We start from the raw sequence: 11,184 nt of genomic DNA, 5'->3' as shown, positions 1-11,184 counted from the left end.
ATAGAAAGTGCTTTTTCCATTGGTGTTTTGAGCCTTCTTTGTCAGCATTTTATTAATAAATTGTTTCTTAATTATATATATTTCTGTTGTGCTTGATTCTCTTTCACTGGTTTTGTTTTAATAATGTATTAATCTTATTTTCCCTGGACTAATCGTGAATGAGAACTCATCCGGGATGTTGAAGGAGGAGATTTGTAAAACAGATTTTATTTTTTCTTTGTGTTCTTGTTACTCCTCCAGTGGCTAGTAATGTGGGTAATATGCCTGGATGTCCAACTTTTATAGCATTTATGAAGTATTTAAAACAGCTTTCTCAAATGGATGGATGAGTGTCCAGCTGGCTGTAACAGCCTTTCTATTGGGCGCTTATTATTTTGACTTTTTTATTTATTTATTTAAGTTTCCTGGCGGGGGGGGGGGGGGGGGTGGGAGGGCTCCAGTTGGTGAAGTTACGCCTTTCAAGTCGCCTTGAGCGCAGCACACTCCAGAAGATATGAAGGTATAGTTTAGGTTAAAATGTACAATAAAATATGATAAACAAACAAACAAACAGATATGAGTATGTTAAAACAAGTACATTATAAAAGTGGCAAGTTTATTTTAATATAGAAACATAGAAAAGATGTGCAAGGGTGTGTAACAGTTGTCCTGGGGATGTAAGAGTCAGAGTCAGTGGGAGTCCAGGGCTTTGTTGATGAACCCAACAACACATGAAGCTCACAGTAGCATTAGTTATTAGTCAATAGTTAATATGCACAAGGATCAGATTTGCAAAACAGTTGGTATGATATCTTACGAAAACATTACTCTTCATTTTTCTCACCTTTCCTACAAAAGTCTTGAAGTTCAGCAACACGAGTCACTTTAAGATTGTTACATGTGTAACATAGTTGAACACGTTCAGATTAAATCCCGCTAAATGGGGAAACTACGCCACCTGCTGTTGTAAATATGTACCTGCACTGAATAGTAGACGCAAGGGACTATGGGTAATCTTCAGCGCAACGGAGGATTCACGACTAGGTAACGTTTCTGTGAATGTCCGTGGACAATATAATGTTAACTAACTTTAAAAGTACATAAGAGTTGAGCTGGCTTTATTTTGTTGAATAGTATTTGTCTTAGATTATATTCGCCATGTTTTTATTAAGTTAACTATACGTTTTTATATGTTTTATTGCCAATAAAAATGTCTCCGTTGTAGCTAGCTAACATTAACGTGATGCCGTCTTTCTAGACAGAGCATGCGCAGTTGTCCACGAGTGCTGAGAATTCTTCTGTGTCCTTTGTGATGAATGCAGGTATGTTACAGTATGTTGTTCTATAGAGTGTGATACTATTTTAAACATGCAGATGGAGTGTTTTATATAGTCTAAATGTTTACTCAGTTACACAATTGTTATTATAAAATGAAAAAGGTAACAGTCCAGTGGGAGAAATCTGTATAATTATATTTTTGGTTATATATACAGTATATATCTTTTTATTTCTCCTAAGAAAGAGTTTTTGTTCTATTTCGGCTATTTTATTTACATGAATTTAAAACCACTATACCAGGGGTGGCCAACCAGTCAGAGACCAAGAGCCACATTTTTTACTGTGTTACCGCAAAGAGCCACATCATACACATGGGCACACATGAACATCACCCTATCCCTTCCTCACACACACACATATCTTTGCTCAGCCAGATTTATTGTAAATGTCACACACCAATATGATAATGACAGAAATTGACTCCTAAGACCACAGGCCAGTCATTTTCAACAATGAACATTGTGTGCACTGTCTCACACAGACAAACTCTCAGTTCAACCAAGTCCACAAACAAAAATATAATAATTTACAATAGTGTTTTTCTTTTACTATGCATGTTACTTAGTGGGACTTCTGGCATTCCTTGCCTTGAACAATCCTCTTCAAATCTGGCTTGTATTCCGTTGTTGCCACTCGAAGCAATTCTTTCACATGTGTGTCAGTCAGAACAGATCGATGCTTTGATTTCACGTGTTTCACCGTAGAAAACACAGACTCGCAGACGTATGTTGACCCAAACATTGACAGTATCTTAAGCGCAGCCCGTTTGACATTGGGGTATTTTTTCATTGGCACACTTTTCCAGAACTCAATGGTCCCTTCCCTTAAAGCAGGTTTGAGTTGGTCCTCCTCACAAAGATCGATCATCTCCAACTCAGCCGCATCCTCATCTGTGACTAGCGGGGCTTTCAAACAGTCCGTCTCGGCGTTAAATGGGTCGACGAGGAACGTAATCTGTGGCCGCACATGCGCGTTTGACGAAAATACCGTATTTAACTCAAGCGAAGCGAACACGAACATTAAAAAAACACAAATACAAACTTCGATATGAACGTATACGAGCCGCATGAAACCGGGCAAAGAGCCGCATGCGGCTCGGGAGCCACGGGTTGGCCAACCCTGCACTATACGATCACCGCCTCATTATACCACTGTATTTCAAAATGAGTAATCCTGAACGCAACGGAGGATTCACGACTAGACAGAGCATGCGCAGTTGTCCACAAGTGCTGAGAATTCTTCTGTGTCCTTTGTGATGAATGCAGATGTGGAAATAAACCTGATGTTACCACAAGCCACCAGCTCCAGGAGATTCATTGAGCCAGGAGACATCTCACAGAGGTTACACATGCTTACAGTCTTTTCAAAATAAACTTCCTTCTTCACAGGAAACAATGCAGTTGGGTTCAGGAAAGAAAAGTACTTCTTTAAGTTCAGGAAAAGATTGTGGTTTGTGTTAAAATAAGTGTGACTTTACTGAAGTATGTAAAATATGTGACAAATAAATCAAAGTTGACTTCTTGTTTCACATGCTGCACGAACAACCGTCTCCTGAGTGAAAGTGTTTGTTTGACTGAATAGACTCAAGTCTCAATACAAATATCCAGACTTACACACAATTCTACACAGAGCTCATGAGTCACTTTTAAAGTCTTCTGACACTTAAGTCAAGTTTAGGAACATTCTCAAGAATATTTGTTATATTTGTTTTACAAAACTAAACAGATTCCAAAAGCAAACCGAATGTAAGTAAGTGATGAATGTGAAGCTGCACAAATCATACATGAATTACCTGAATGTCACATACGAATCATTCAGAAACAAATACTTTGAACCAAGTCTCCTCTACAGCTCACTCACTAAAAAGCTGGATGTTAGTTATATTATCTGTACGCAAAGAATACATTTTCATTATGGAAGTTCACGTTCGGTGTCAATAGTTACATATGCTGTGATCGTCAGGCTGAAGTAGACTAACTTGTTCTTTCTACCATCATGAGACAACAGCGTCTCCTTCACCTTTAACCAGCAGCACAGTGGAGGTGATCTCATGTGAGCTTTAACGTCTTTACGTCTGTTTTAAACTGAACAAGCTTATGCTGGAGGAATTTAAAAATTGTGTCCTTGAGCGTACAGTGGTGTATTTGAACGAACAAAAAGTGGCCACCCTGCAGCAGGCTGCTACACTGGCGGACGAATTCGCTCTTACTCATAAGCATGTGTTTTCGAGGCGCGATGCTCAAGAGTGTGAGTATTCGCAGGAACGTAGTGGCCCATATGTGTCACGTGGGAACATTTCTCGTTCGGCTCCTAAAGCTGAGGGACGGTGTTTTTATTGTCATGACCCTGGTCACTTGGTCGTGGACTGTACAGCCTGGAAACGGAAGCCACCTGGGGCAACTTCCGGACAGCAGCCGCAGGGAGTCGGGTTACTGACGACGGTGACTCCCATTGGCCAGGTTGCCGCTCCAAGAGGGCCTGATAAGTGTGTTAAACCCTTTATCTTAGAAGGATGTGTGTCGCTCACAGGAGAGGCAGAGGACCAGCGCCCGATGACGGTGCTACGCAACACTGGTGGGTCGCAGTCCTTTATTCTTGCAAGTGCGCTGCCTTTTAGTGACGAGTCTGCCTGCGATGAGAGTACGGTGGTGAGAGGAATAGACATGGGTTTCATTCCGGCACCTCTCCACCGGGTATATGTGAAGACCAAACTAATAAGTGGTTCCTTCCCTGTGGCGGTCCGCTCGTGTTTTCCGGTGGATGGTGTGGATCTCATCATGGGGAACGATGTGGCGGAAGGAAAGGTGTTCATTGACCCTGAGACTGTGGATGTCCCCACTGATGAGTCACTGGTGGCTTCTGTGCTGTCTGGAGATAGGTCTCTCCCTGTTGGTGAGTCGGTGAATGGCACCTCGAAGGTTCCTACAGGTGGAGCAAAGTCCACTACTGATCCAGCCGGTGAAGCGCTCATCAGCGACCGGTGAAGCGCTCATCAGCGCCCAAGGAAGTGGTCCAGCCTTGGCAAAGTGTTTCGCCGCGGTGGGGGAAGGCACCAGTGGGTGCAGAACGAAGCAGTCTTTTCTTCTAGAGAATGGTGGGTTGCTGCGGAAGTGGGTCGCACGAACAGTTGGATCTGTCTGGGGGGATGTTGTCTGTTTGTCTCCTTCTGTGTGTTGTCCTAGGTCTCTGTTGTGGTGATTATGTGACTGAATGTAGGGTGGGGGTTGGTTGTGGCCAAACAAGTGTTTGGTTTTATGGGAGGGGGTGTTACGTGTCTTGTGTTTGTGCTCTCCATCTGCTTACCCTCAGTGTCCTCTCGGGTGCCACCCTCTGTCCCGGATGCTAGCTGCAGCCACTGATTGGACGCGGCTGCGTTCAATCACGATCAGCAGTGTATAAAAGGAGAGGGGCTCCTGAAGGACAACCCCTTGGGTCAAAACCGCAGCGGTGAAGCTGTGTGGACGCGTGTTGCTGTGGATCAGTGGATCACCCGATCACCCCTGTTACCGCAGTGTGGGCTGTTGTTGGCCGTATAGTGGTCTAGTGTCGCTTTCTTGTTGTAAGGAAGTTGTTTTCATTTACTGCCGTGTAAGCAGTTAACAGTTTTCTATAATAAACATTCCTTTGTTAAACGCTCATCAGTTGCTCAGTCTCTCTTTCCCCGGAAAATTAACATCGTTACTCCCCGCATTCCCTAGATGCCAAAAGGGGAACGTAACACAGCTATAATCACTGTTATTATAAGAACACACTGCCCCCACATGGCCAAAATAAATCTCATTGTAGCTTTAGAGATATTGATTAATGGAGCTTTAAATGTCACAGAAATCTGTTTGTGTATTTTTTCTGTGACACTGAAAACAAAAACAACAACAAAGGATTGTGAGTCATCTTCATTTTATTTAAACTGACAACATTGGACAAGAAGAGTCATATTGATTATCATAGTTATCAGTGTTGTGGAAAGAATAGCAGACGTTAACACATGTTAAAATCTAGAGATGTGTTTTTATATACTTTGATTATTATTCTTTACCAGAAGGGTTTGACACCAAGAATGTGTAAACTAACAGTTATAACTCAGACACGACCATGTGAAGAATAAAGTCATAGAATAACAGTTATTGTTTGTGTTAAAGGGCTTTACTAACATTTCATCAATAGTACATTTATCAACTGAAAATTTAGAGTAACTCAACAGTTTTCTTAATGCATGAGAAATGTCTGTTAGATGACAGAACATTTTAAAGTAGAGCTCAGCCTACACGTCACTGTCAGGGCCAGAGGATACCAGTAGTGGTTTTGATCCATTTCTTGTAATAACAGACGTCCATCGATTCACCTATTCCACTGCAGGCTATCTTTTCACCTCTTACAAGGACACCATAGATCTTGCCATTGTACACCACTCCTCCACCAGAGTCACCCTGTGAGAGAGATGTAGATATTTTATTACTGAATACTCATTTATAATGAATTGGTAAAAGCTTGTAATGACTTGAAGAAAAGATAGTCAGAAGCCAACTCACTGGAGTGGAATCCACGTATTCGTCTTGGAAACAGAATACGTCTTCAGACTTTCCTTCTATGAACATCTGCAGACATTTCGTGAACAAACTACATTTGGCAACCCTGACCGTTGCACATTGGATCGGCTTTGATAGATCTTTCTTGTCTAATTCTAGATGGAAATATAAAAAGTGAGCTCTAACTGAAGATGCAGATTCATGTGTTATTACATAAATACATGACTATAATAACAAAGCAACACACTTCTGAGACTAAATGAAGATGTAGTGAATGTAAATATAGTCAGCAGTGTTACCAAACACACAATCAAAATAACAACACTAACTGTAATAAAGCAATAGATTATTGTTTATTAACGTAGATTGTAAAATAAACAAAATACATCTCACCTGCTATATTTTCACCGGGACGTGCAGTTGAGTAATAACCTGCAATATGAACTTCATCATCTCTGAAATACAAAAAAAAGAACAGAAACCTTTTTATAGCAGTTTAATTTAAAAAAGAAACATTTAAATGTTCTTCTTTAAACACACACTCTGACCACAGTCATGTTGATACTTGTTTCACGTTCTAGAAGCATTTTATGTTTTATTTCCAGGGTAGATGAAAACAGAACTCTGTGGTTTAGCTACTCTCTATAAAGATATCAGAGCAAGTTCTCATTTTGAGTTGAACTGTCAGACGGATTAAAGGAGCAAAGATCACAACTCACACTTTGGGTTTATTTTCACAGTCAGCAGGAGTAGGAAGTGGTACAGGTGGAATGTTAGTGGGGTTAGGTAGCTTCAGCAGCATGATGTCATGTTTTTTGTTGAATTTGCTCTCATAGATCTCATGTTCTGTGATTGTCACATATTTTGTAGACTTTGGGTCTCTACCAAAAACTGCTGTGATGGTCCTGCAAATAAAAGATACAGAGAAGCATCAGTGAACTACTATAGATGCATCGCCAATCAGTTCCCTACTGACTGCTGCTTTCAGAATGACTTCATGAATGAGAAACATGGTGACTAGTTTTAAAGTAAAGTTGTCACTTTCTCACCCTCCTGGTTCCCAGCAGTGAGCTGCAGTCAGAATCCACTCCTTACTGATCAGAGAGCCGCTACAATAGGGATCACCGTTATATAATAAAGACACATGGTACCTACGCTGAAATAGTTTACAATCTTTACCGCCGATGATTCTCTTCTGCAGATCCATCAGCGAGCCCACTGTGACACCTGAAACACAAAGTCCTCATCATTGTGAGTTAGAACACTGGTTGTTTGTACTCAGTAGACAACAACAGTTCAATATGAAGGAACTATATATGACACCGTGTGTCACATTAAGGGGGGTTATTGGCAGGAAATGAATATATTATACATAACTATTTCCCATTAGTGTATAACGAGCAGAAACTAAGAAAGTTATGTTTCTGATAGCTTAGAAAAAGCCATTGAGCCGTTCTCTAGGAGCGGGTCCTCTTCACAGAGTCAGCCATGTTGCACCGCCATGTTTCTACAGCAGCCCAGAAGGGACAAACTTCACATCATCTGAAGGTAGTGCTGGTTACTGAAACTGGTGTTGAACAGGCACCAGTGCTCAAACATTAAGATCAGAGTAATGACAAGTCACCGACGTTACTGCTGCTTTTCATGAGTACTTTTGAATGTTTTGGTGGAATTTAATATCACACTGCAGCGCTGAGCTCCTCTAACTACTCACACACACACACACACACACACACACACACACACACACACACACGATGAGTCAGCGAGAACAAATGTCGTGGCAGAAGGTGAAGATTATTCGATTTGACGGTAACTTCTCTCGTTACCGTTACTGCAATAAAACATTTCCGTGTAAAAAGCAAATACTTTATCAACACATGTTCAGCGAGCATGAGCTGCCTTGTTGATTTCTCTGCTGAGACAAAGCAGCCAGAGGAGGACAGAGGACTACAGGAATGGATGAAACTGTCTGATCTGGTCTGTGTTCTTCATTCTTTATAAACTTCACTCAGAAATGTGTTTTATTTTATACACATGGTAGATTTGTCTCCAGTGAGATTTTAATGACTTTATGAAGTGACCTGAAACAATAATAAGTTACATTTAAAATATGAATAAATTCTAATTCTGTTCTGAATTTATTTGTTTTTACATTTTAAAAGTAATCATTAAATCGTGAAGAAGAAGCGAGTATTGATGAATAAAGTCTTAAAGATAACTCTCTCTACCTGAAGGTCACTGAAGTTATCAGACACACTTGGAAAGAGAAGGCTGAGCAAATGTATTAATATGTATTTACTGAAAAAGCTTCATCACAATCTCTCTGACACAGGGTCAAGTTGAATGAAGGCAGCAAGTCACTCACTAAACTGGTGAACGCTTCCAGCAGGTTGCTAGAAAGAAGGCCGATTGCTCCTCAGATTCAGGAGGAGTGATGCTGACTCCATCCTGGTGGAGCGGAACAGTGGACCAACTGTTTATCATTGCAGGAGAGGTCATGGGAGTCCACCCATCTAGTCTACATGTGGACTAGAACGCCTTCTACCATATCCACAGGGTTTCTCTGAGTGTGTGTGTGTGTGTGGGGTGCTGCAGTAAGTAAAGGGCACACTAGCTGTTACTATGAGCAGCAGCACACTGTTGGATATACAGTGTCCTTAAAGGTGCGATGTGTAAGATGTGGCTAGAAATTGAGTTTAAAACGTGTCTTCAGTCCAACATGAGGACGAAGAAGTCGAGTAGAGAGAAGAAGTAGTCGGTCACGTTGAAGGTGCAGCCTCCCGGTTAAGGGCGTAGTCCTTAAAAACAGGACTAAGCTTTGGACAAGAGACGTTCATCACCGTCCAAACCACTCGCTTTGAACAAAGACATAAGTTTGGTGGCAAACAATAGAAGTGATATCAAACTAAACTAAACTAGAGTAAACAATGGCGAGTTAAGAGATGAGGTTTGATGCTGAACTCGCAACGTTTCTTTTAGACTGATGAGGAAGAAGAAACACTGGCTTCCTACACATTTTGAAATAGATTTTAAAATGTTATTACAAACTTTTAAAGTGGAACTGTCCCCAGAATGCATCATAGATCTGTTAACACCCTACGAGAGGTGTAAGAACATCACGTCTGATGCAGGAACTCAGTTTAAAACACACTGTTTACATGAAGACTGTCTGAAAGCAGAGAGAACGGTTACAGTGAGCAGCAGCAGTTGAACACTCACCGGCCCACAGCAGAAGGAGAAGACGCGTCATGCCACCCATCTCTTTCAATGATGCCCTCCTGGTGCAACACTGGAGCCTTTTTAAATGTCTTCACTCGGTCCTGTTGGCCTTCCAGCCACCAATCACCTCATGGAGGTTTATCAACACAACCGCATTGGGTACAAAGACCTACACGTATGCAAATGTGTGATAACGTATGGAATATAGAGGACAAAGACTCTGATATAGAAAGAGAAGAAAGATGAGACCAACATGAAGCTGACTTCATGGTGTATTCACGTAGAGGAACTCAGATATTGTTTAAGTTCATAATGAAGAAATGAGTTCAAGTCGGCTTTAAGTCCACATGTTGAATGAGAGGAATTCATTTAAAGCAGTTCAGTGGAAATGTTACTGTATACCTTTAATATCGCTCCATGAATACGCTCAATGTGTGTGTAGTAGTAGAATATGTAGTCGTAGTAGTTTTAATAGTGTTTGTGTAATACTGAATTATTTCTGTTAGTCTCCAGTTGTATCATATTACTTATTTGTGTAGTAGTAAGTAGTAGTAGTAGTAGTAGTAGTAGTAGTAGTAGTAGTAGTAGTAGTAGTAGTAGTAGTAGTGGTGTTTGTTTAAAATTGAATTATTTCTGTTACCATTTTTTATTACATTACAAATTTAATTTAGGTTTTACTGAATTCACACTAAACTATTAATTTGTGTGTCTGTGAGCATAGAGAACAGCCCCACATTAAAACACACACACACACACACACACACCTATAGAACCCCCCCACACACACACACACACACACTCACACTCACACAACCCCCCCCCCCCCCGCTCAGAGTATTTTCATATGTAACTATGTCCACTGAAGATTAAACAGCAGCTTTTTATGTCACTTACTTAGTAAAATGTGTCCTCGTGCCGTTGGCTTATCGACACAGAGGAGCTCAGGTGAGGCAATGATCGTCTGTCAATTCACAGTTTTTATGGTTTGATAGTACGTCATATTTTAATAAACGACACTTTAGCACACGACTCTGGTCTCATTGTTACTTTACACAAGGATCTCTGTTTTCACTGACACTCTCTCTCTCACACACACACACACACTTAATAAGCAGTTGTAGTAGTAGTAGTAGTAGTAGTAGTAGTAGTAGTAGTAGTAGTAGTAGTAGGTCTTAGAAAACATAGATTTATATTCTGTTGCAGTATCTGTTGGACCTTTGCTTGACCTCGGGCTCTTTCTCTGGTGAAATACTTTAACCTCAGCTTGTCACGGTGGAGTGAGGCTGACCCAAACACTGGACACTGTCAAGAGGTCAAGAGAAGGTCAGAAGGTTTCATTTAGGATCCTGAGGCAAAGGGGACAAGAGCGCTTAATGTCAGGCTCCACAACAACACAAGGATTAGTTCTCAGAAACCACAAACACTGCAGAGGCCTGAAGCGAGTCACTACCAAGGTAGCTGAGACTAAGATCTGGTCCTGGATCTGTGAAGAGCCGGGGTAGAAATACTGCGGAGCTGATGAGTTGATGTTTGACAGGTGAGTGGCTCAGAGCAGGTGAAACAGCTTGACAGCAATCAGGGTGCCGGGAGAGAGAATGGAGAAGCCACACACACACACACACACACACGCACACACGCACACACGCACACACACACACACAGAGAGAGAGACAGGAGAGGGAGACACACACACACACACACACACACAGAGAGACAGGAGAGGGAGACACACGAGTCAAAATGAATATTAAAATATGACGTACTATCAAACCATAAAAACTGTGAATTGACAGACGATCATTGCCTCACCTGAGCTCCTCTGTGTCGATAAGCCAACGGCACGAGGACACATTTTACTAAGTAAGTGACATAAAAAGCTGCTGTTCAATCTTCAGTGGACATAGTTACATATGAAAATACTCTGAGCGCTGAAGACAGGAAACACATCATAGCCAGCGACCACGTTTAACAAAGAAATCTAATAAAACATAAACACAGTCTTTAGTGATATTTATCACAGCAGCATCGTTAGAGTTCAATTAAAGATAAATGAGAATAAATGTGACTTATGAACCGTCAGAGCTCTGTGTGTGTGTGTGTGTGTGTGTGTGTGTGTGTG

General features: G+C 41.2%; 1 protein-coding gene across 1 annotated transcript; it reads right to left on the bottom strand.

Moving 5' to 3' along the window:
• Window positions 1-5,203: 5,203 nt before the first annotated feature.
• LOC306696141 (serine protease 1-like) lies at window positions 5,204-9,112 on the bottom strand. The gene is made up of 6 exons (XM_079159680.1): window positions 9,066-9,112; window positions 6,893-7,070; window positions 6,563-6,748; window positions 6,237-6,298; window positions 5,847-5,998; window positions 5,204-5,744 (listed from the first exon to the last, which is right to left on the bottom strand). Exons 1-6 carry the CDS (start codon window positions 9,103-9,105, stop codon window positions 5,592-5,594), a joined length of 771 nt encoding a protein of 256 aa, XP_079015806.1. The 5' UTR covers window positions 9,106-9,112; the 3' UTR covers window positions 5,204-5,591.
• Between the last annotated feature and the right edge of the window lie 2,072 nt (window positions 9,113-11,184).

This window comes from Pholis gunnellus (genome assembly GCF_910591455.1).
Source record: "Pholis gunnellus genome assembly, chromosome: 5".
NCBI classification, from domain to species: domain Eukaryota; kingdom Metazoa; phylum Chordata; class Actinopteri; order Perciformes; family Pholidae; genus Pholis; species Pholis gunnellus.
The sequence above is the reverse complement of the archived record's forward strand: the minus strand, read 5'-3'. Positions and strand labels throughout refer to the sequence as shown.

What these genes read in the sequence shown, in the direction of transcription:
- LOC306696141 (XM_079159680.1), bottom strand. Translation starts at nt 9,105, where the DNA reads ATGGGTGGCATGACGCGTCTTCTCCTTCTGCTGTGGGCCG. An exon ending in TCTCCTTCTGCTGTGGGCCG is followed by an intron (nt 7,071 to 9,065) that starts GTGAGTGTTCAA and finishes TTTGTGTTTCAG; the next exon opens with GTGTCACAGTGGGCTCGCTG. An exon ending in CACTGCTGGGAACCAGGAGG is followed by an intron (nt 6,749 to 6,892) that starts GTGAGAAAGTGA and finishes TTTTATTTGCAG; the next exon opens with GACCATCACAGCAGTTTTTG.